Source organism: Lithobates pipiens, unplaced genomic scaffold (genome assembly GCF_037356315.1).
Source record: "Lithobates pipiens isolate NorthernLeopardFrog02 unplaced genomic scaffold, aLitPip1_a1.2 Scaffold_30, whole genome shotgun sequence".
NCBI lineage: Eukaryota > Metazoa > Chordata > Amphibia > Anura > Ranidae > Lithobates > Lithobates pipiens.
Genome location: NW_027507791.1, coordinates 11167099 through 11192505, shown reverse-complemented (window position 1 = coordinate 11192505; position 25407 = coordinate 11167099). Strand labels below are relative to the sequence as shown.

The 25407-nt window shown below is 44.9% G+C and overlaps 1 protein-coding gene across 3 annotated transcripts; it reads left to right on the top strand.

Moving 5' to 3' along the window:
* On the top strand, positions 1 to 22927 carry ANKRD9 (ankyrin repeat domain 9). 3 transcript variants are annotated; one of them, XM_077463703.1, is made up of 2 exons: positions 1 to 158; positions 15512 to 22927. In XM_077463703.1, exon 2 carries the CDS (start codon positions 15573 to 15575, stop codon positions 16461 to 16463), a length of 891 nt encoding a protein of 296 aa, XP_077319829.1. In that variant the 5' UTR covers positions 1 to 158; positions 15512 to 15572; the 3' UTR covers positions 16464 to 22927. The 3 variants fall into 3 exon arrangements, with proteins under 3 accessions (XP_077319829.1, XP_077319831.1, XP_077319830.1); XM_077463705.1 differs by having other exon boundaries at positions 144 to 244; XM_077463704.1 differs by lacking the exon at positions 1 to 158 and adding an exon at positions 3528 to 3649.
* The last annotated feature ends 2480 nt before the right edge of the window (positions 22928 to 25407 follow it).

Genomic DNA, 25407 nt, shown 5'->3' with positions numbered 1-25407 from the left:
GGGACCAATCAGAGTCGGGCGTGCCGGGAGGCGGCCAATCAGCGGCGGGCGGACAGTTCCGCGGACCTGACGACCTTCAGGACTCCGGGAATAAAAATGCCGATCGGAGACAGAGAAGGTTTGCTGGAGAGAAGCCGGGAGAGTGGCGACAAGGACGGGTGAGTCCGGGCCTGACATGGGGCCCCTGACTGCAAGGATGGCTTCACCCCCTCCCATAGGGGCCCCCCATCTACTGCAATGACAGGTCAATTCCCCCAACCCCTCCATACTGCAATGACAGGTCCATCCTCCTCCACGGATCTGTACCGCTGGGGGCCCATCTACTGCAATGATAGATGAAACCCTTTCCATCCCTCTGATGCTGGGGGCCCCATATACTGCAATTATTAATTCACCCCCTTCTATAGTGCTGGGGGCCCCATATACTGCAATTATTAATTCACCCCCTTCTATAGTGCTGGGGGCCCCAATCTACTGCAATGCTGATGATTGCAGAATTCTCTCCAATAATGCAGAAATCATTGATGGTGCATTGAGAGGACCCTCCTCCCTTCCCCATGTGCATTGATATGGGGGCCCTATAGATCCTCCTTTGGGTGCTGTATATGAACCCCCACCCCATGTGCTGTGTCATGATCAGCCTGCATGCTGTCCGTGCTGCCGCTCCCTTCTGCATGGAGGATATATCTGCAGGCATTGCTCCATTCCCTCCAATGCAGTGCCTTGACCAGGGGATCTGTAGATCCATGCAGTGCCCTGACCTGGTGATCTGTAAATCCATGCAGTGCCCTGACCAGGTGTTCTGTAGATCCATGAAGTGCCCTGACCAGGTGTTCTGTAGATCCATGCAGTGCCCTGACCAGGCAATCTGTAGATCCATGCAGTGCCCTGACTTGGTGATCTGTAAATCCATGCAGTGCCCTGACCAGGTGTTCTGTAGATCCATGCAGTGCCCTGACCAGGTGTTCTGTAGATCCACGCAGTGCCCTGACCAGGTGATCTGTAGATCCATGCAGTGCCCTGACCAGGCGATCTGTAGATCCATGCAGTGCCCTGATCAGGTGTTCTGTAGAACCATGCAGTGCCCTGACCTGGCGATCTGTAGATCCATGCAGTGCCCTGACCAGGTGATCTATAGATCAGCAGTGCCCTAACCTGGTGATCTGTAGATCCATGCAGTGCTCTGACCAGGCGATCTGTAGAACCATGCAGTGCCCTGACCAGGCGATCTGTAGATCCATGCAGTGCCCTGACCTGGCGATCTGTATATCCATGCAGTGCCCTGACCAGGCAATCTGTAGATCCATGCAGTGCCCTGACCAGGCAATCTGTAGATCCATGCAATGCCCTGACCAGGCGATCTGTAGATCCATGCAGTGCCCTGACCAGGCGATCTGTCGATCCATGCAGTGCCCTGATCAGGTGTTCTATAGAACAATGCAGTGCACTGACCAGGGATCTGTAGATCCATGCAGTGCCCTGACCAGGCGATCTGTAGATCCATGCAGTGCACTGACCAGGCGATCTGTAGATCAATGCAGTGCCCTGACCAGGCGATCTGTAGATACATGCAGTGCCCCGACCAGGCGATCTGTAGATCCATGCAGTGCTCTGACCAGGCGATCTGTAGAACCATGCAGTGCCCTGACCAGGCGATCTGTAGATCCATGCAGTGCCCTGACCTGGCGATCTGTATATCCATGCAGTGCCCTGACCAGGCAATCTGTAGATCCATGCAGTGCCCTGACCAGGCAATCTGTAGATCCATGCAATGCCCTGACCAGGCGATCTGTAGATCCATGCAGTGCCCTGACCAGGCGATCTGTCGATCCATGCAGTGCCATGACCAGGCAATCTGTAGATCCATGCAGTGCCCTGACCAGGCAATCTGTAGATCCATGCAGTGCCCTGACCAGGCGATCTGTAGATCCATGCAGTGCCCTGACCAGGCGATCTGTCGATCCATGCAGTGCCATGACCAGGCGAGATCCATGCAGTGCCCTGACCAGGCGATCTGTAGCTCCATGCAGTGCCCTGACCAGGCGTTCTGTAGAACCATGCAGTGCCCTGACCAGGCGATCTGTAGATCCATGCAGTTCCCTGACCAGGCGTTCTGTAGAACCATGCAGTGCCCTGACCAGGCGATCTGTAGATCCATGCAGTGCCCTGACCTGGCGATCTGTAAATCCATGCAGTGCCCTGACCAGGCGATCTGTAGATCCATGCAGTGCCATGACCAGGCGATCTGTAGATCCATGCAGTGCCCTGACCAGGTGTTCTGTAGAACCATGCAGTGCCCTGACCAGGCGATCTGTAGATCCATGCAGTGCCCTGATCAGGTGTTCTATAGAACAATGCAGTGCACTGACCAGGGATCTGTAGATCCATGCAGTGCCCTGACCAGGCGATCTGTAGATCCATGCAGTGCACTGACCAGGCGATCTGTAGATCAATGCAGTGCCCTGACCAGGCGATCTGTAGATACATGCAGTGCCCCGACCAGGCGATCTGTAGATCCATGCAGTGCTCTGACCAGGCCATCTGTAGAACCATGCAGTGCCCTGACCAGGCGATCTGTAGATCCATGCAGTGCCCTGACCTGGCGATCTGTATATCCATGCAGTGCCCTGACCAGGCAATCTGTAGATCCATGCAGTGCCCTGACCAGGCAATCTGTAGATCCATGCAATGCCCTGACCAGGCGATCTGTAGATCCATGCAGTGCCCTGACCAGGCGATCTGTCGATCCATGCAGTGCCATGACCAGGCAATCTGTAGATCCATGCAGTGCCCTGACCAGGCAATCTGTAGATCCATGCAGTGCCCTGACCAGGCGATCTGTAGATCCATGCAGTGCCCTGACCAGGCGATCTGTCGATCCATGCAGTGCCATGACCAGGCGAGATCCATGCAGTGCCCTGACCAGGCGATCTGTAGCTCCATGCAGTGCCCTGACCAGGCGTTCTGTAGAACCATGCAGTGCCCTGACCAGGCGATCTGTAGATCCATGCAGTGCCCTGACCAGGCGTTCTGTAGAACCATGCAGTGCCCTGACCAGGCGATCTGTAGATCCATGCAGTGCCCTGACCTGGCGATCTGTAAATCCATGCAGTGCCCTGACCAGGCGATCTGTAGATCCATGCAGTGCCATGACCAGGCGATCTGTAGATCCATGCAGTGCCCTGACCAGGTGTTCTGTAGAACCATGCAGTGCCCTGACCAGGCGATCTGTAGATCCATGCAGTGCCCTGACCAGGCGATCTGTAGATCCATGCAGTGCCCTGACCAGGCGATCTGCAGATCCATGCAGTGCCCTGACCAGGCGTTCTGTAGATCCATGCAGTGCCCTGACCAGGTGATCTGTAGATCCATGCAGTGCCCTGACCTGGTGATCTGTAGATCCATGTAGTGCCTTGACCAGGCGATCTGTAGATCCATGCAGTGCCTGGCAGGGCTCTAACCTCCTGATGGAAGGCAGTGGGCCCCATTCACACTCCTATAACATAAGCAGAAGGATCTAGTAGCAATGTCACAACTCATTGGACTCTTTTTTAAAGCCCAGCTCCAGGAAAAGAACAATGGATCCCTTGGAGTGGGGCTGCCCCATGCACTGCAAGGGTTAAATGCACATTTACAGTGTCTCACAAAAGTGAGTACACCCCTTACATTTTTGTAAATATTTTATTGTATCTTTTCATGTGACAACACTGAAGAAATGACACTTTGCTACAATGTAAAGTAGTGAGTGTACAGCTTGTATACCAGTGTAAATTTGCTGTCCTCTCAAAATAACTCAACACACAGCCATTAATGTGTAAGCCGCTGGCAACAAAAGTGTGTACACCCCTAAGTGAAAATGTCCAAATTGGGCCAAAAGTTTCAATATTTTGTGTGGCCACCATTATTTTCCAGCACTGCCTTAACCCTCTTGGGCATGGAGTTCACCAGAGCTTCACAAGTCCTCTTCCACTCCTCCATGATGACATCACAGAGCTGGTGGATGTTAGAGACCTTGCGCTCCTCCACCTTCCATTTGAGGATGCCCCACAGATGCCCAATAGGGTTTAGTTCTGGAGACATGCTTAGCCAGTCCATCATCTTTACCCTCAGCTTCTTTAGCAAGGCAGTGGTCATCTTGCAGGTGTGTTTGGGGTCGTTAATATGTTGGAAAACTGCCCTGCAGCCCAGTCACCGAAGGGAGGAGATCATGCTCTGCTTCACAAACCATGAATCAGACCGAGACAGAAGTACAGTTAGGCTCGGTTCACACAGGGGGCGATGCGAGGCGACACGACTTGCCGCGCCGCGACCTGCCGCGACCTCAGCAGCGACTTGCAAATGACTTCTGTATAGAAGTCAATGCAAGTCGCCCCGAGGTCGCCCAAAAGTAGTACAGGAACCTTTTTTCTAAGTCGGAGCGACTCGAGTCGCTCCTCTTAGAACGGTTCCGTAGTACAGAACGGGGGTGACTTGTCAGGTCGCGGCACGGCAAGTCGTGTCGCCTCGTGTTGCCCCCTGTGTGAACCGAGCCTTAAATCACACTTGTTTAATAATAAAAATAAATAGAACAAACATAGTCAAAACATAGCCAAAGTTCGGTAACCGAAACGGATAGTCAGACAAGCCAGAAAGCCAGGAATCAGCATACTGGAACAGAAAGCAGGATCTGGAGCCAGAAGGAATGTCAGCCAAGCAAGTCTTTAACAGGAGTTCTGGAGAAAGTCTCTGTGATGTTAGAGAAGGCAGAGATCATCTGGGCTCGATGGCTTAAGTAGGCAGGACTGGATTTCAGGAATGTAATTGAAACGTGATAAGAAAAGAGCCAATCGCGCTCTTCTGGGAGAGAGGTGCTTAGCCTCAGACAAGAATGTGAGATACCTATGATCAGAAACAATGAGAATCGGCACAGTGATACCTATCGAGGAGATGTCTCCATTCTTTCAGGGCTAAAATGATCGCTAACAGCTCTGTCCCCAATCTTGTAATTGCACTCCACAGGTGACCATTTCTTGGAAAAGTAGCCACAAGGATGCATAGCTCTCTCAGAGGTAGGAGGTTGAGACAGAAGGGCAGCAAATCCATCAACCTCAAGGATAAAAGGTAACGTAGGATCAGGATGTGCCAAGACAGGAGCAGAAACAAAGGCAGCCTTGAGACTCAAAGGTCTTAATGGACTCTGGAGAACAACCCTGTTGGCTACCGTCCTTTCTGGTCATATCAGTCAGGGGCTTGACCAGAGACGAGAAGTTACGAATAAACTTCCGATAATAGTTGACGAAGCCCAGGAAACGCTGCAGAGGAAGTAAAGCCACGGGTCGGGCTACTGTAGGACTGCTGAAAGTTTCTCTGGGTCCATCGAAAAACCAGCAGTGGAAATTGCATAACTCAGGAATATAACCTGTTCACGATGGAACTTGCACTTCTCCAGTTTACAATAGAGATTGTTCTCTCTTAGTTTCTGAAGCACACGACAGACATCTGTGTGGTGGCTCTCCAGGGACTTTGAAAATATGAGGATAACATGGAGATAAACCACCACACATAACTGCAACAAATCTAAATTCCTGGAAAACTGCCAGAGCGTTACAAAGGCCAAATGGCATTACGAGGTACTCATAATGGCCTGTTCTGGTATTAAACGCAGTTTTCCACTCGTCACCCTCCTTAATCCTCATGAGTAAGCCCCTCTCAAATCAAGCTTCATGAAAACCGTTGCTCCCTGTTCTGAGTGGAACCTGTCTTGTTAAATCGCTGTATGGTCTTGGCCACCGTGCTGCAGCTCAATTTCAGAGTCTTGGCAATCTTCTTATAGCCTAGGCCAGTGATGGTGAACCTTGGCATCCCAGATGTTTTGGAACTACATTTCCCATGATGCTCATGCACTCTGCAGTGTAGTGGAGCATCATGGGAAATGTAGTTTCAAAACATCCGGGGTGCCAAGGTTCGCCATAACTGATCTAGGCCATATTTATGTAGAGCAACAATTATTTTTTCAGATCCTCAGAGAGTTCTTTGCCATGAGGTGCCAGGTTGAATTTTCAGTGACCGGTATGAGAGAGTGAGAGCGATAACACCAAATTTAACAAACCTGCTCCCCATTCACACCTGAAACCTCGTAACATGAACAAGTCACATGACAGCGGGGAGGGAAAATGGCTAATTGGGCCCAATTTCTGACATTTTTACTTAGGGGTGTACTCACTTTTGTTGCTAGCGGTTAAGACATTAATGGCTGTGTGTTGAGTTATTTTGAGGGGACGGCAAATTTACACTGTTATACAAGCTGTACACTCCAACCATATGTGACTTCTTAAAGAAGAACTTATTAATTTATTAAAATATATATATTATATATTTTAGAATAATAATAAAAAAAACCTAATTTATAAAAAAAAAAAACTGTATTAAACCCAATAACCAACCTTTTTTTTACCAGTTCCTAGCTGTGGTGGCTGCATTTGTTTCCTTTTTAAGGCTTCCTTTCTTCTATTTTAATCTGATGATCTGGCCAATAAGTCTGTTGTTTTTCAAAAGAACAAGCTCTCCAGCAGAATGTAGCAGTTACAGGGATGAGACAAACCATTCAACACTGGCAAGGGGGTGCCAACAATGATCAGTTTTATCAAAACCTTTAGCCCAGTGGGGGGGGGGGCAGTTTGCTGTAACTGATTATAAAGTGTGAACTGGAGTTTGGCTTCCGTTTGTTAGTGTATCTAAATTTGCTAATCCTTCTAACACTCCCCCTCTCCCCCTGCCAGCCTGACAATGCTGCTGCCTGCTGTGCCCCTTGTGCTCCTTCATCCAGAGTGGGGGCGCTTTAATACAGAAGTAACCCAGCAGGGGCAGAATTTTGCTCGATCTGCTGGGCGTTGGGGGAGGGTGTCTGAAATGGTTATGGCCCACAGAAAAATTTGGAAAAAAATGGGGTGGGGATAGTCGAGATCCACTTTAAGTTTCAGGAATGTTATGACCACTAGATGGGGCTGAGGAGCACGGGAAATGCATACCATACTTCCTTGTCGTAAGAGATACAATGTAACATCTTTAGAGAACACTAGACGGAACTAGCAAATCAACCAAATAATACAAAAAATATATTATTATTATACAGGATTTAGTCTCGGTTCACACTGGTGCGTTGCAAGAACCAGCACGATTTCTGTGTCGGTTCCCGCATTGCATCTGACTTGTACAGGAATCGGATCGCATGCTTGTTAACACCATTTCCATTATTCCCTAGGGTCTCTGCTAAATATATATATATATATATATATATATATATATATATATATATATATATATATATATATATATATATATACATATTGTTTGTGTGGGGGTTCTGAGTAATTTTCTAGCAAGAAAAATACAAATTTTAACTTGTAACCAACAACAAATATCAGAGAAAGTTTTAAAAAGGTTTAGTCTATAAGTGGTTAAACTGACCTCATTTACAGACCGAAGTTCATCCCTTTGATCTAATTATAAAATAATTGTATCTATTCTCTTCTCTATTTCTCTCAGTGCTGAGGAATGTTGATAAAAATTTGCCGGCTTTTTTTTTTGACAACTAGGTTCTGCACTGTTTATATAGAATCGCAGAAATGGCTGATTAGGATTGTGAGGTGGGGGTTGAATCAAGATCGTGATCTTTTTAACGATTAATCGTGCAGCTCTAGTGTGGACCAAAAAAAGGGTCCTGCACCATTCTGGTGCAAAAGCGATTTTGCCTATACAAACTGTATGATTATACGAATAATAATAAATAAATGTAAAATAAATACACAAATAAATAAAAAAAAAATTCAATAAATGAATACTGTTTAAAGAGGAAGTAAACCCTGATGGGTTTACTTCCTCTTTTTTTCCCTGCAAAGGTAAAGCATAATGGACTACTATGCATCGCATAGTAGCTCATTATGTGTCACTTACCTGACACAGGAGCCAGCGAAGTCGCCGCTGATCCCTGTAGTCCGCCGCATCCATGTTGCTGGTGGCGTCTCGCAGCTCCGACGAATCACAGCGGCGAAGCCGCGATGACGTCACTCCCGCGCATGCGCACGGGAGTCGCGTCTCGCAGCTCCGCCGCTGCCACTCGGCGAAGCCGCGATGACGTCACTCCCGCGCATGCGCACGGGAGTCGACAAATTAGGCAAATCCATTCATGGATTTGCCGCATTTAGTGCGCCTGCGCGCCGCTATCTATGGCGCATGCGCCGTAGACAGCGGTGCCCATTTTCGGGCAAATATCTCCTAAACCATATAGGTTTAGGAGATATTGCTTGGACCTACAGGTAAGCCATAATCTAGGCTTACCTGTAGGTCCAAGTTGTTTGGAAGGGTTTACTTCCTCTTTAACAATAAATAAATAATTAACCCTTAACTTTAACCCTTACAAAAATAAAATAATAATAAACGACTAAACAACCCAACACAAAATTAATATTATTATTATTATTATTATTATTAATAGTGTATTTTTTTGTTCCAGTCTGGGTGTTTATTGTTTTTATACTACTTCAGCGCGATTTCAAAGTCGACGGTCAATGCCATTTCATGTGCGGTTTGCCAACATCTGTGCGACTTCATGCACAGATGTCTATGCAAGTCGCACTTGAAATCGCAAAAAATAGAGCAGGGACCTTTTTCAAATCTGTGAACGGTTCCATAGGCATGAATAGGATGCAACTTGTCATGCGATTTTTAAACTGTCAAATCTCATGACAAGTCGCACCGGTGTGTGTGGGGGCTAAACGTAGAATGTTTCGCATTTTTTTCTGCATGGAATGTGGCAAAACAATTTAAAAATGCACATATCCTCAGTTGAAGTAAAGAAAAAAAAAAAGAGGGGGTGCATCCAAAAACGCACCGTAATGTGTAAAAAACTTGCATCTGGAACGCAGAATTTACGGTGTGAACTGGCCCTAAATGCCCTTCAAATACAGAAATATAATGTGTCGATCTCCCAGGAATGTACTCCTTTTGTGTGCTGACAGTCTGCACATTTTTGTGGTCAAACCTGCCCAGTTTTCTTCCGATAAACGACTGAACCCCTCCCCCCCCATCCTTTTTTCCACAACATAGATACACCTAACCGCCGGTGTTCGTTGTGGTAACGCACACACCTTAACCGCTAGACGACCAGCCGTCGCAGTTATAATTTCCATAGCTGTACGTCGATCCTTTAAAACGTCGTAGCAGGTGCGTGCACGTGCCCGCCACGTGTCCCCGGAGCCGATGCGCGTGCCTGGTGGTTCGAGATGTCCACCGGGCACCTGCAATCGCATTGAGACAGTACGAGCCAGTTCTCTCAGGGGAAGGGAGACCGATCGTGTGTTTATACTAAGTATGAACACCAATCGGTCTCCTCCCCTAGTCACTCCCATCCCCCGTACAGTTGGAACACTCCCAGGGAACACACTTAACCATTTGATCGCTCCCTAGTGTTAACCCCTTCCCTGCCAGTGATATTTCTATAGTAAATAGTGGCTATTTCTCTTTCGTTCATTGACGGACACAGCACCTTTAATCTTGACCTTAGGGTTATATTGCCACCTTCAGGAGAGGACTAGGCAGAACATGTGAAAACAGCAAAACTGCACAGTACCGCCCAGGGGGCGGTCCTACTGGCTATAACCTCTCACTCTGCTATTTTTAGCTCTGATTGCTGTAAAATTGTCACTGATCCCAAAATAGTGTCAAAAGTGTCCGATCTGTCCGCCGCAATGTCTCAGTCACGATAAAAATATGTATTCTGCTACATATTTTTGCTAAGAAAAATGTCAATAAGCGTATATTGATTGGTTTGCGCAAAAGTTATAGCTTCTACAAAAGGGGGATATTTTAAATTTTTCTTTTTTTTACTAGTAATGGTGGCGAACAGCATCTTATAGCGGGACTGCGATATTGCTACGGAAATTCTGACACGAATTGATACTTTTTGGGGACTGGTGATCAGTGCTAAAAATATGGACCGTTCTTTTGGCGGTATTTGATAACCTCTGCTTTTTTAAATTTGTATGTGCTATAAACAAAAAAAGACCGACAATTATATATATATATATTTTTTTACTATCTGCCAGTGGTGGCCCATCCATTAGGGGCGCACGGGGCCTCACTATCCATGTGTCTAGCTCCCTAATCTACATGCAGGGCGCCGGATGCATGGATTACAATGGGTTTTTTTTTTTTTTTTAAGCATGTGATCAGAGCCAGAGGCTCTAATAGGCTTCAAAAAAAGGTGGGCTCGGGGGGCAGAGCACTGGACCCCCTGAGTTGTGTGACAATAGAAAAATAAAAATTCACTATTGTGACACTGATCCTCCTCTCGGCCAGGGAAGCCGGTCTTGAGACCCATTACCCGATTGGCTAAAAAAGGACAGGCGATCCTATTGGACACTTAGGAGGAGGAGGGGGGAGATGCACAGCGGATGCCACCATGATGCAGAGGGGGGTGAGATGTGATGGAAGCCGCCCGTGGGGGGGTGGGTGTTGGTGGTCCCCCGACCATCAGAAGTACTGTCACTGTATCAATGACACTGGCTGGGAAGGGATTAACAGTTGCGATCAAAGAGTTAACTGTGTGCCTAGCCAGTGTTTCTGTGTACTATGGGAGGTGCTTTTAGTAGGGGAAGGCATGGATCCATGCCCATGCTTTGCAGGAACACAGAATCCATGCCTTCCCTCCTGTCAGAATGGAAATCTGCCTTGTTTACATACAGACTGCCATTCTGCCTTTGCAAGGAATGATCGGCAGATGCCAGCAGACATCGAGTCCGTGGCACCCACTGTTTATAATCACAGCAGGAGTCAGGTGCTGGTAGTGTGCATGCCCGCCCCCTACCCAGAAAAGCTGGATCACGTTTATATACGGCTGCTGCCGTGTAGCAGTAAAGCTGCTATGGGGCGAACAGCAAGTGGTTAAAATTGTATTTATTTTTTTGTCCCTTACAAGGAACCATAGCAATTTCATGCTCATAAAAATGCATGCCAACGTGCATCAACACACAAAAAAAATGTACGCCAATGGAAGGCAGCGCACATCCATTTTTTTTTTTTTTGCATTTTCATGCATTTTAAATGCATGTTTATGTGTGAAACAGGCCCTATGACTGTAGCATGCAGTGTCGTGTGCTTACGGCCTTTCCTCCAACATAGCGATGCACACCAAGCCTTATTATTCTGTAATCTGAGATGAGAACTAGGAGGGCTTAATGGATTCATTGAGATAACACAGGAAGCCTGCACAGGAGAGCTCTGAAATTCTAACAGGAGCAAAAGGGTGTTTTTTTTTACTCGAACAGATATAACAAAATGCTTTCTATGGGGTATTTATAAGAACAAAAGGGAAGTTGACTGTTAGAGTTTGCATACATGTTAATCAGTATATATAACATGGGAGTGTTGTATGCATGAAACACTTTGTGGTGGATTTATAAAAAAACAAACGACAGCTGTTCTTCCATAAAACCATATTTGTTCCATATGAATGGGACAAACAAATGTTCTCAGGTATACTCTCTGCAGATCAAATGTTTGAATAGGAAAAATACCACATTATGACCACTAGATGGAGGTAAGGATCATACTTATTTCCTGTTAACCACTTAAGCCCCGGGCCAATCTGCAGTCAAAGACCCCTTTTTGCGATTCGGCACTGCGTCGCTTTAACTGACAATTGTGCGGTCGTGCGACGTGGCTCCCAAACAATTGGCGTCCTTTTTTTCCCCCATAAATAGAGCTTTCTTTTGGTGGTATTTGATCACTTCTGTAGTTTTTATTTTTTGCGCTATAAACAAAAATAGAGCGACAATTTAGAAAAAAATGCAATATTTTTTTACTTTTTGCTATAACAAATATCCCCCAAAAATATATAAAAAAAATTTTTTTCCCTCAGTTTAGGCCGATACGTATTCTTCTACATATTTTTGGTTAAAAAAATCGCAATTAGCGATTATTGATTGGTTTGCACAAAAGTTAAAGCGTTTAAAAAATAGGGGATAGTTTTATAGCATTTTTATTAATTTTTTTTTACTAGTAATGGCAGCGATCAGTGATTTTTATTGTGACTGCGACATTATGGCAGACACATCAGACATTTTTGGGACCATTGTCATTTATACAGCAATCAGTGCTATTTAAATGCACTGATTCCTGTGTAAATGACACTGGCAGTGAAGGAGTTAACCGATAGGGGGCTGTGTAGGTGTTGTGTATGACGTTATGTGTTTTTTTTATTGTAGGGGGTGTTGCCTGGCATGTGACATCATTGATCGTCCTTCCCTATAAAAGGGAACAGACAATCAGTGACAGCCACACTAGGAATCATGGGGAGAGGTTTGTTTACACAGACCTCTCCTCGTTCTTCAGCTCTGTGACCCGATCGCGGGGCACCAGCGGCAATCGGGTCCGCTGGTCCCGCAGCCACGGTCACGGGGCTCAGGACTGAGTCAGGAGAGCGTCGCTGGCGGCGCACTCCCGACCCACGGCTGGGCACTTAAAGAATCACGTACCGGTACGTGATTGTGCCCAGCCGTGCCATTCTGCCGACGTATATCGGCGTGAGGCGGTCCTTAAGCAGTTAAAGTCAGCACCATCTAGTGGCTGCAATGTGATATTTTACACATCCACACATTTAATCTACAGGGAATATAGTACAGGAACATTCAATTTTGCCCCATTCGCATGGAACAAGTGTACGGGCAGATGCAATAGGTGAAACAACTATGTGAATTTTATTGTAAATACATCCCCTTGTGTATGCTATACAGTGGCTTGTGTAAGCCATATATACAGTGGGGGAAAATAATGATTTTATCCCCTGCAGATTTTGTAAGTTTGCCCACTTACAAAGAAATTAAGGGTCTATAATTTTTATCATAGGTGTATTTTAAATCAGTGGTCATCAACCCTGTGCTCAGGGCCCACTAACAGGCCAGGTTTTATGTATGTATTACCTTAGGGGAGATGCAGACTAGAATACTGAAATTACTGAGTAGCAAATGAGATCACCTGTGATATATTTCAGTTATCTTGCAAACCTGGCCTGTTAGTGGGCCCTGAGGACAAGGTTGATGACCACTGTTTTAAATGATAGAGATACAATATCAACCAAAAATCCAGAAAAAACACATAATACAAATGTTATAAATAGATTTGCAGTTCAGTGAGTATAAATAAGTATTTGATCCCCAAGCAAAACATGACTTACCGTGTTTCCCCGAAAATAAGACCTACCCCGAAAATAAGACCTAGCGTTATTTTCCAGGAAAGCTCAAATATAAGCCCTACCCTGAAAATAAGCCCCAGTTTAAAATGCTTGTAGAATCCTATAATCCACTCTATTTCTGGAGTATATAATGTACAATGTGTGTGTTTCTGTAATATAATTGTGCCAAATACCTTTGGTACAGCCCTCTGCCCCCCCCCCCCCCCCCCGCCGCAGTGCTCGGAGCGTGGAAGAGAGCTCCGGTGGATCACAGAAGTACTGAACGGTGCTAAAAGGAAGATATTTATATTACAGAAACACATACATTGTACATTATATAATACTGTAATAGAGTGGATTATAGGATTTTACAAGCATTTTACATGGTTCAAACTGGGGATTCCTGACAGGCGGGGAGGGAGAGAAGACATCACATTACATGGTAAGAGCTACCCTAAAAATAAGCCCTACTGTGTCTTTTGTTGCCAAATTTAATATAAGGCCCGGGCTTATTTTCAGGGAAACATGGTAGTACTTGGTGGAGACACCCTTGTTGGCAAGCACAGAGGTTAAGACGTTTTTTTGTAGTTGGCACATATCTCAGGAGGCATTGTGGTCCACTCTTCTTTACAGATCTTCTCTAAATCTCTAAATAAGGTTTCTCGGCTGTCGCTTCACAACTTGAAGTTTCAGCTCCCTCCATATATTGTAGGACCAACCTACTTGTTCTCTTCGTTCCTCTCAAGACCTTCTGCTCTCTAGCTCCTTCGTCACCTCTTCCCTTACTCGCCTCCAAGACTTTTCCAAAGCATCTCCAATCCTATGGAATTCCCTACCCCAATCTGTCCACTTATCTCCTACTCTATTCGCTTTCATGCGATCCCTGAAAACCCTCCTCTTCAGAGAAGCCTACCCTACCCACACCTAACAACTGTTTTTTCGTTTTCTCCATCAGCTCACCCCCCTACAGTTATTAGTTATTTGTTTCCACTTGACCCTCCCTTCTAGATTGTAAGCTCTAATGAGCCGGGCCCCTCTGATCTCTCCTGTATTGATTTTGTTGGCGCTATATAAATCCTGTATAATAATAATCCATTGGCAAAGTCGGCCTGTACCCAACGAGTCCCCCTCCTCAAGAAGGCCCATGTACAGTCATGCCAATGAACATCTAAATGATTCAGAGAAGGATTGGGAGAAAGTGCTGTGGTTAGATGAGACCAAAATTTAGCTCTTTGGCATTAACTTGACTTGCCATGTTTGGAAGAAGAAAAATCCTTACTATGACCCTAAGAACACCATGCCAACAGTCAAGCACCGAGGTGGAAACATGATGCTTCGGAGCTGTTTCTCTGCTAAAGGTACAGGCTGACTTTGCTGCATTGAGGGACCAATGGACAGGGGCCATGTATTGTAAAGTCTTGGATGAGAACCTTCTTCCCTCAGCCAGAACACTGAAGATGGGTCATGGATGGGTCTTCCAGCATGACAATGACCCAAAACATACCACCAAGGCAACAAAGGAGTGGCCCAAGAAGAAGCATATTGATGTCATGGAGTGGCCTAGTCAGTCTCCAGACCTTAATCCTATCATTGTTTATGGAGGGAGCTCAAACTTCGAGTTGCCAAGTGACAGCTAAGAAACATTAAGGATTTAGAGAAAATCCAAAAAGAATAGTGGACCAAAATCCCTCCTGAGATGTGTGCAAACCTGGTCACCAACTACAAGACATGTCTGACCTCTATGCTTGCCAACAAGGGTTTCTCCACCAAGTACTAAGTCATGTTTTGCTTGGGGATCAAATACTTATTTTACTCACTGAACTACAACTCAATTTAGAACATTTGTATCGTGTTTTTTCTGGATTTCTGGTTGATATTCTGTTTCTATCATTTAAAATACACCTATGATAAAAATAATAGACCCTTCATTTCTTTGTAAGTGGGCAAACTTACAAAATCTGCAGGAGATCAAATCATTATTTTCCCCACTGTGTACCGTATATATATATATATATATATATATATATATATATATATATATATATATCATGACCCTTCCTTCTTTTCAGGGTTTTTTGCACACTATTTGGTATACAGAGTGTTTATATAGTATATACCTTCTGTGTTTTCTGGTATATCCTGTTCTTGTGTATATACTCAAGCTGTCATTAGTATAAACATTATTTGTATTTAGTGTATACCTATGCATGCAGTGTTATTATGCTTTGTGTGTATGCAGTATTAATGTATGTGGACAGCGCCAATATTTCTGTTATTTCACTCAACTGTCCATTGACATTTTAGGAGGAGCACCCCCTGTGTCCACTGATGTGTTCCCCCTGCAGCCAGAGCCCCAGACGTGGATATGCCGGGCAGTGTGCGTTGGGTGCCTTCCAGCAATCCCTCTGACTACCAGTCGCAGAAACAATGCAAGAGGACATCGTTTGCCTTCTACCAGGCGGTGCGGGACCTGCTGCCAGTCTGGGTGCTGGAGGACATGCGTCTGATGGAGGCCCTACACTGGGAGGAGGGTGGCCGGGTCAGCTCCTACACCCCCTCCGAAGCTCTGCTCTATGCACTGGTCCACGACCATTTGGCCTATGCCCGTTACCTGCTCAGCCACTTCCCCCATGATGCCCTGGACGTGCCCAGCAAAAGCTTCAGCTGCTGCCAGTCAGCGGCTCCCCATCTCAGCATGGCCGTACGCTACGACCGGGCGCAGATCCTCCGTGAGATCCTGCTCACCCTGCGGACTTTTCCCCCCTCCAACCGAGCTGCCTACCTCAACAGGCACGGGTGCCAGCGGGTGGAGATGGGCAAGACCCCTGTGCACCTGGCCTGCGAGCTGCAAAGAGCCGAGTGCCTGGCCCTACTGTTGGGGCATGGCGCCTGCCCCTACGCCAAGGACTGCAGCGGCGACACCCCTTTGGACTACCTGTTGCAGCTCATCAGCAGCAGCCCGCAGGACATGCGTCTCAAGCGGCTGTGCCTGGACTCGCTCCTTCTCTACATGCCCAGGGGGCTACCCCCTATCACCCGCCACAGATTGCAGGAGGACCACGATGCCTGGAGGGAGGCACTGGGCCAGGAGCTGTACGCCTGGTTAACTGGTGCCTCTCCCCCCAACCTCTTCACCATATCAATGCAGAGCCTGCTCAGGTCCCTGCCAGCGAACAGATTCCCCGAGGCCCTGGAGGAGCTGCCCCTGCCCGATTTTCTGAGACCTCTGGCCTTAAAAAAGCAAATCCCAAAATAGAAACCTTGCAGTGGACATGTGCCTGGACTGCGCATGCAGCAACCACTTACGTGGACGGTGTTGATATTACCCGCGTCGTATTCTTTTACATTGTTATTTAACACTAATGACATACTTTCCTTTAAAAAAAAAAGCAAAACACCTGTGTGAGAAGCCGCTGATGGAAGCTGTCAACCCCCGACCTACTAGTCCTTGGGCAGTGACAATATGAAACTATTACATTAAATAGCAGCTTCCATCAGAAGCTTCTGACTCAAGTATTTTGCTTTGTGAGGTTACCTTTTAATCTTTTTTTTTTTTAACAGAAATACAGGTATCAGCCTGGCCTCACATTTTCATCTTCGTCATGATTTCAATGGTGGTAATATTGCATTAGTACAAAGGTAAGCTGCCCATGCTCCAAGTCTTCAAGCCATGCTGAGACTTGTAGTTCCACCAACTTTTGAGAGGCCTGATATCTTTGGAGCTTCTGTAGAACTACAAGTGTCAGCAGTCTGTAAGACTCACCACACACAATAAAATCTGATTGTACAATCTCTTTTAGCTCTACCAACAACTATGTAGTCCACTTGATTGGAGACAGATTGGGTAGATTAGGTAGGTCCTGATATTACATAGCTTTAGTAAATCTGAAGTTGATTGTAATGAGATTGGATGGTCCAATTTGTAACATATATGGTCATCTTTGGTTTTGGATAGAGTAATGAGTGGTGAGAACCCCTTGACGTTTTTTTTTGCTGTCTGTGTCCTGTTGGGGAGGATTTTCCTCACTTCCTGTCCAGCAGACACAACAGGAATTGAGAATGAGAGAAGAGGTGTCCTTATTGAAGGGTTCCCCCCTCACTTCCTGTATCGATAAAAATGATGTACTTTCAAATCCAAGAGACAATGATCATCCCGGGCAAAATTAAGGGGATAAATGTAAACAGACAGCAATAAAAGCCCGACAGAGATTCTCACCCTTTCACGCTTTATCCAAAACTATAAAAAACAGCTTTGGCTTTTGATATACTTTAAAGCTGAAGTGCCAAAAAAAGCCAAACAAATTCTTCTTTAATTTTTCATTAATCTTAGGCTTGAAAAGCCTCTGATTGGTTGCCGTGGCAAAACACCCCCACACTTTTCCTGCAGCTTTACGAGACCATTGAGGAGTTCCATTTTTGCAGAATGTATTTTTACACTGGATAATAATGCAGACGGGGTGGCACTGTAGACCACAAATGTATTGTACAAATTGTATTGCCAAGGGCACTAAAGATTGTAGTTATGAAAAAAATTTGCAGAGCTTTTCGTCCTGTGATGTACAAAATGGTCAAAAACAAATGTTATTAGGCTATTTTCTCTCCAGGCCAAATGTTATTCGTAATACAGAATAGAATGAATCAGGAAAGCACTGCATTATGGCCACTAGATGACGCTGATGATCATAGGAAATAAATGCTTATCTACCGTGATAGTCCACTCCATCTAGTGGCCAAAAGGTGGTATTTTCCTGATTCACTCTATTCTATATGAAGAATAACATTCGACCTGGAAAAAAAAAGTCTAATAACTTTAGCCTTTGCCCTATCTGCACAGAATGAAAGAAGATGCAGTTTCACAGGACAAATAGCTCAGCTAATTTTTCATATATACACCCCTTAGTTTCCGTTTCATCTGCCTCTCTGATTCAAAGACACAGTACTGAGGGAGGTGTAATATCAATTATTTCTATGACAGTCACTCTCACTGCGTTGGACTTCCTCGGCATATTCGTTATTCCACCGCGCTTGCATTGTCATTATTTAATCAACGCAATTAATAGGAAGCTGCCCTGTTTGAGGCGGAATTAATAAACCACCTCCCTCACGCTAGTACTTTTTTATTGTGCTCCCCTGCCACTTTATTGGTGTCCTCAAAATTGTTGGTATTTCGGGGTAAGGGGGAGCATGTGACCTTCTCCCTCTCCACGAGAAAGCAGAGCACGGGCCTGAGTGGCCAATCACAATTTCCGAAAACCACTATGTGAGGGAAAGGAAGGAGCTCATTAGCCCTGTGTAAGCTCTGACATGGAGCTTACACAGGGATTAGACTCCGTGCTCTGCTCAGGCCGGGGCAGTAAGGTGAAGGAAAGTATCAGTGGGTGATATAAGAGAGGCGGATGGAGGAAACTGCCGTGCCCTGGTCAGTGTTCGTTAATTGCTGCTTACTTTGCACTCAAAAGACATTTTTGAGTTTTTATTCTTCGGGATAAAACTTTACTTTGTACAGCTTTTTTTTTATTTTTTTTTTTTTTTATGTAAAATAAAAGGGCTACAGTTTATTTATAGAAACCACTGGCTGAGTACAAAAAGGGCAATAAGGCAACTGACATGGTGGCCCTCTTTCCTGGTAGCCTGTCAGCAGTGGACAAAGTTGTATTGGCTAAATAATGGGGAACATTTCTAACACTTGTGCAGGCTGAAAAATAGACAGCTAAACAGTGAAAATCATGCAGTCCTAAAATAAGTTGTCTTCTCTTCAGACTGAACAGTGTTTGTTAATGTCCCCAATTTAGACAAATGTTTCATAGTACCTGAAATAGGAACTACATTGCCCATAGCAACCAAAGTAAATTTGCCTTAACTGTCGCTAGTCAAGAAGCTCATTGGTTGCTATGGGCAACACGGACAGTTCCTCATTCAGACATTTTCATATATAAGGCTTGTTTTATCATGGGCTCTAGGTTTATTTTGTAATGGTGCATTCCAAAAAATGGATGAGCTGCGCAAGAAGTTTAACTTTACTTCAGAAAATGGAGGACCTGTCACCTGAGGAGGGGGGTTTTGTTGTCTGAATCAACCATTTTAAACGACCGTGTCCCAAACCAAAAATGTGTGCGTTCCTTCACTAAGCACATGCAAAGGTTTTGTGTTGGCAGCCATTTTCTTTTCTGAAGAAATAATTATGACGATCATTTTGTGTAAGCATTTAGAAGGCTGCAGCCTGTAAATGCACTGACTCAATATCAATAGTCCCCTTATACTATATAATATCACTGTTGAAGATGGCTTTTTCAGTTTTGTGCAGTCATTGTGAGTGTTCACAAGGCTGCAGCCTGTAAATGCGCTGGCTCGATGTCATTAGTCCCCTCATACTATATAATATCACTTTTGAAGATGGCTTCTTCAGTTTTGTGCGGTCATGAGGCTGTGCCCTGTAAATTCACTTAAGGGCCTGCCTTAACTTCATTAGTCTCCCTTTATACTAATAGCACGTGTGAAGATGGCTTCCTCCACTGTGTGGTCAGAGTGAGCGTACACAAGGCTGCGACCTGTATATTCATTAAGGGCCTGGCACGATGTATAATAAATAATGGAGATGGCTTCCTTCATTTTGCACAGCCAGAGTAGACGTTCATGAGGCTGTGGCCTGTATAACTTAGGAGAATAGTTATATGTCATTAGTCCCCTCATACTAAACAATATCACTCTTGAAGTTGATTTCCTCCATTTTGTGCAGCCAGAGTGAGCATTCATGAGGCTGTGGCCTGTAAATTCATTGAGGGCCTGGCTTGACTTCATTAGCTCCCTCAAACAAACAAATAGCACTCTCCTTTCATTTTGAGGAGTCACGGTGAGCAGTCCTTAAGCTGCAGCCTGTAAATTCACTTGAGAGCCTGGCTAAATTTTATTAGTCTCCTCATAATAAACAACAGTACTCTTTAAGATAGCTTCCTCCATTTCATGCTGCCAGAGTGAGCGTTCGCGAGGCTGCAGCCTGTAAATTCACTCAAGACTCTGGTTTGATGGCAATAGTCCCCCCTCATGATAAATAATAACACTTCTAAAGGTAGCTTCATCTATTATTTTGTGCAGCCAGAGTGAGCATTCAGGAGGCTGTGGCCTGTAAATTCACTTGAGGTCCTGGCTCAATGTCAATAGTTTCCTCATCATAAATAAGAACACTTCTAAAAGAGGCTTAAAGCGGAGGTCCACCCTAAAATGGAGCTCCGCTCATCGGAATCCCCCCCCCCCCTCCGGTGCCACGATCGGCACCTTTCAGGGGGGAGGGGGGTGCAGTTACCTGGATAATCCAGGTAACTGCACCCACTTCCGGGCTAGCTCTCTGCGGAAAGGGGCGTACGTTACGCCCCTTTCCGCAAGCGCCCGCCCCCTTCAGCAAGTGCCCCGCTGCCTGCTGGGAAACACACAGCTCCCAGAGGCAGCGGGGACCGTCCGGATTGCGCCGCGCGGCTCGCGCATGCGCAGTAGGGAACCGGGAAATGAAGCCGAAAGGCTCCATTTCCTGATTCCCATACCCAAGATGGCGGCAGGACCCGTCAGACGAGCGAGCGATCGGCTTCGGGTGCCGACATCGCGGGCGCGCTGGACAGGTAAGTGTCACTATTTAAAAGTCAGCAGCTGCAGTATTTGTAGCTGCTGGCTTTTAAAAAAAAAAAAAAAAAACGCGGAGTCCCGGTGGACTCCCGCTTTAACCACTAAGGCTCGGTTCACACAGGGGCGACTTGTCCTGGCGACTTCGCCGCCTGACAAGTCGCCCCTGTTCTGTACTACGGAACCGTTCTAATAGGAGCGACTCGAGTCGCTCCGACTTAGAAAAAAGGTTCCTGTACTACTTTGGCGGCGACTTCGGGCGACTTGCATTGACTTCTATACAGAAGTCGTTTTGCAAGTCGCCGCTGAGGTGGCGGCAGGTCGCGGCGCTGCAAGTCGTGCCGCGTCCTGTGTGAACCGAGCCGGACCAATCCTCTTTTTGAGATTTGTTGTTTACAAGTTAAAAAAAAAAACTTTTTTTTTTTAAACTAGAAAATTACTTAGAACCCCCAAACATTATACATTTTTTTGTAACACCCCAGAGAATAAAATGGTGGTCGTTACAATACTTTTTGTCACACCATATTTGCGCAGCGGTCTTACAAGCACACTTGTTTTTGAAAAAATACACTTTTAGCTCATTTTTTTTTTATATTGTGAAAGATAATGTTACGTCACATAAATTAATACCTAACATGTCATGCATTAAAATTGCGCCTGCTTGTGGAATCGCGACAAAATTTTACTCTAAAAAATCTCCATAGGCGACATTTAAAAAATTCTACAGGTTGCAAGTTTTGAATTACAGATGAGGACTGGGGCTCGAATTATTGCTCTCGCTCTACTGATCTCAGCGATACCTCACATGCGTGGTTTAAACACCGTTCTCATATGAGGGAAATACTCACATATGCATTTGCTTTTGCACGCGAGCTTGGCGGGACAAGGCACGTTTAAAAATATTTTTTTTCTTATTTATTTTACCTTTTTATTTTTACACTGTTCTGTTAAAAAAAAAAAAGTGTCACTTTTATTCCTATTACATGGAATCATCCATTGTAATAGGAAAAAAAGCATGACAGGACCTCTTAAATTTGACATCTGGGCTCAAAAAGACATCAGATGTCATATTTACACTAAAATTAAATAAATAAAATAAAAAAGTTGTCATTTCAAAAAAAAATGGCCTTTTAAGAGCTATGGAAAGGAAGTGACGTTTTGACGTCACTTCCGCCCTGCAATGAAATGGAGATGGGTGGGGGCCATCTTCCCCTCACTCATCTTCATACCCAGGAACGAGAAGGATCCGATCACCTCCGCCGCTGCCGACGTGTCCAGTAAGTGGCGGAGGGGCCTCTCTCTCGCCGCCGATTAAAAGTGATTTTGCAGCAAATCCGCCTCAGAGACCACTATTATCGAAAACTGGAAGAAGAGGATACGAGGGTTATGGCAGCTAGTTGCTGCCATAACAAAGATATCCCTCTTCAAAGTTAGGACATATATCAGTGTGCATCGGTCCGGAAGTCGTTAATCCATTTTGTTCAGCCAGAGTGAGCATTTATTAGCCTGGCTAATTTCCATTAGTCCCCTCATATTAATTACTATCTCTCTTGACAATGGCTCCCTCCATTTTGTATACAGTTTCTTCACAGCTTCACCCCTTTTTTGCAGAAAACCCATTAAGAAGTCTCAGGTTATGATATAATTTGCACTAGTTCATATCGGTGCATTTCATGTAGCAGAATTTGGACCTTGTGTAATAAATCTGAGGGGGGTGTGGAGGTAGACCATTCTTGGCAACCAGTCAGCTTTTATCAGCCATTTTCTAGTGAAGCATAACCATGAAAGCTAGCACCTAATTGGTTGCCATGGGTGACGCCATATTTTCCACACTTCCCTCCAGCTGAAAAGCACTGGGCCTGCCATTCTTTAAAGCAGGGTGTAGATATTACCGGAAATGCAATGTACCAATGAGCACTTTACAGAATGTACAATACGACGGATATTATATATATATTGGGGTGTGCATGTAAATATACATGTTGTGTGCCTGAAGCTGATCTCCGTTTACCTCAGATTTTTATTTTCCAGTACTGTATGTACTTTTTATGTATAACATTTTATTTATTTCTCATCTTTGTTATGCTGAACAATAAAATGGTACTGAGATGGTTTGTGTTTTTTCCAGGCCTAGCCGTTATCCCAAAAAAATCTTTACAATTTCAAATGAAGAAATTTATTTGTGCAAAAACATAGCAAGAGTGTATATCTGCTTAACCTTAAGGCTCGGTTCACACAGGGGCGACTTGTTCAGGCGACTTCGCCGCCTGACAAGTCGCGCCCCGTTCTGTACTATGGAACCGTTCTAATAGGAGCGACTCAAGTCGCTCCGACTTAGAAAAAAGGTTCCTGTACTACTTTGGGGCGACTTCAGGCGACTTGCATTGACTTCTATACAGAAGTCGTTTTGCAAGTCGCCGCTGATCGTGTGCAGGTCGCGGCGCTGAAAGTCGTGTCGCCCTTGTGTGAACCGAGCCTTACCCTAAACTCCCAGGATGTTGCTAAGCTGTTGCTAAGGGAGGCCTATCTATTACTGCTTACCTTCACCATCGCAAGAGTGAAGTCTCAAACTCTAAGCTCAGGGCTATTGCATCAGGGAAGAGAAAGAGCATGTGGGGAGGTTTGAATCAGAGAAAGAGCTTGCTTTTGTGATAATGAAGGTGAACAGTGATAGCTAGGCCTTGCAAAGCAACAACCTGGGAGTTTTCAAGTCAGGCTTCATGAGGTACATAAATGGCCTACACCTATAGCAACGGTATTATTCAGTACTGGTCAGAGCTGCACAGCTTGTTTTTCATTTTTAGACTACCCTCATCACTGCGTAGACAGTTTTTTGGTAAAGGTAAACTAATCCTTTGAGCTTAGAGCTACTACAGCAGGGAAGAGTGAGCGTACATCATGGGGTTTGAATTGGCTGGGGTGTCTTAGCAACATCTGAGCAACAAAGCAGGGTGGGATGATGCCACCTCTGGAAGTTTTTCAATCCAGTTTCAGGAGTTACCTAAATGGCCTACACCTATAGCAAGGGAATTATTCAACCTTGTCAAAGTTGCACCATTTATTTCATCGATATGCACCCCTTACCTGCATAGGCAGGTTTTGGTAAAGGTGAACTAACCCTTTAAAGCTTGGTGAATTGAGTTTATGTCTAGACAGATTTCTGGCAAACATCCCAATGCAGTGCACACCCAGATGTATAGACATCGTTACAGGGTAAGAGACGTCTTAGGCATACATGATTGACAGGTGAAAAAGACTAACTCAGTGTGCAGTTTGCAGTTACATGTTCCTTAAGACCTTGGGGTCTAGAACAAACCTGAAATTACGACTTCCATTGTACAGCCAGGTGTAACTTTGCCGTTAGCTGTGTAACTTGTACAAATATGTCAGCTAGATTGTAGATGAAGATAATGAGTCTGTATATGTAGTGCTCCTGCCCGTGTTCATTATAGGAGAGGCAGGTGAGGAAGAATGTGAATAATAGGAGAGGTATGTAAAGAGAACCTTGCATCAGATGTGGAAGAGAACCTGCCTATGCCCGTAACTAAACAACCAGGTGAGTACCTGCCCCAGTCATTGAATGTAAAGAGCACCTGTCTCTATATACTGCTAGAGCAACAGGTATAAGGCACCTTCCATCATTGTAACAGATGAGACTGTGGCTGTAGATGTGGATCTGCCAGTTACTGGAGAGGCCAATAAAGAGCATCTGCCTATGTTATTTATGAGATAGTTTGGTAAATAGCACCAGTCTATGTCAATCATTAAGCACCATACACACGATTGGACTTTCTGATGGGAAATGTTCGATGTCAGGCTGTTGGCGTAAAATCCGACCACGTGTGTGCTCCAGCAGACAATTGTTGTTGGACTTTCCGCCAACAAATGTCGGCTAGCAGGTCTTCAAATTTTCCGCCAACAAATGTGTGTTGTCGGATTTTACGATCGTGTGTACACAAGTCCATCCGACAAAAGTCCAAAGTACAAACACGCATGCTCTGAAGCAAGGACAGCCAGAAGCGATCGGTCTTGTAAACTAACGCTCGTAATGGAGAAATACCATTCGTGACGTGGCAAATTATGAAATCTCCAAATGCAGTGCACAATTCTCTTCTTCTTTAATGGGATAATAATGAAGCTGCTTTGCTGGTGATACTGATGGTGTTATTGCAATCTAATTTTCAAAGGTTTTTTTTTCCTAGTGATATCAAGAATAATATTATTATGCTTTTTTTTTTTTTATTTGGGCAAGTTACCACACCACCATTATCCCGTAGTTTTTAAGATCAAAGTTACAACTATGTTGGTGTCCCTTGTCAATTTTACGTTGTATTTTTTTTTAATGTAACTGCCTACTCCCAAACTGTCATTTGAAGTAAAACACATAGCCAAGTATTATTCTACACATTTGTTTTATTGCGCATTAAAAAAAGAAAACACATACAATTAGACATGCTATCCGCCAATAGAATTTAACCAAAAAGTGCATTCTATGCATCCAAAAATATAGAAAATAGAACAAATCAAATCATTATTCAACCAAAAAAATTATGTCAAGACAATAACTCCAAGGCCAATAATAAAGAACA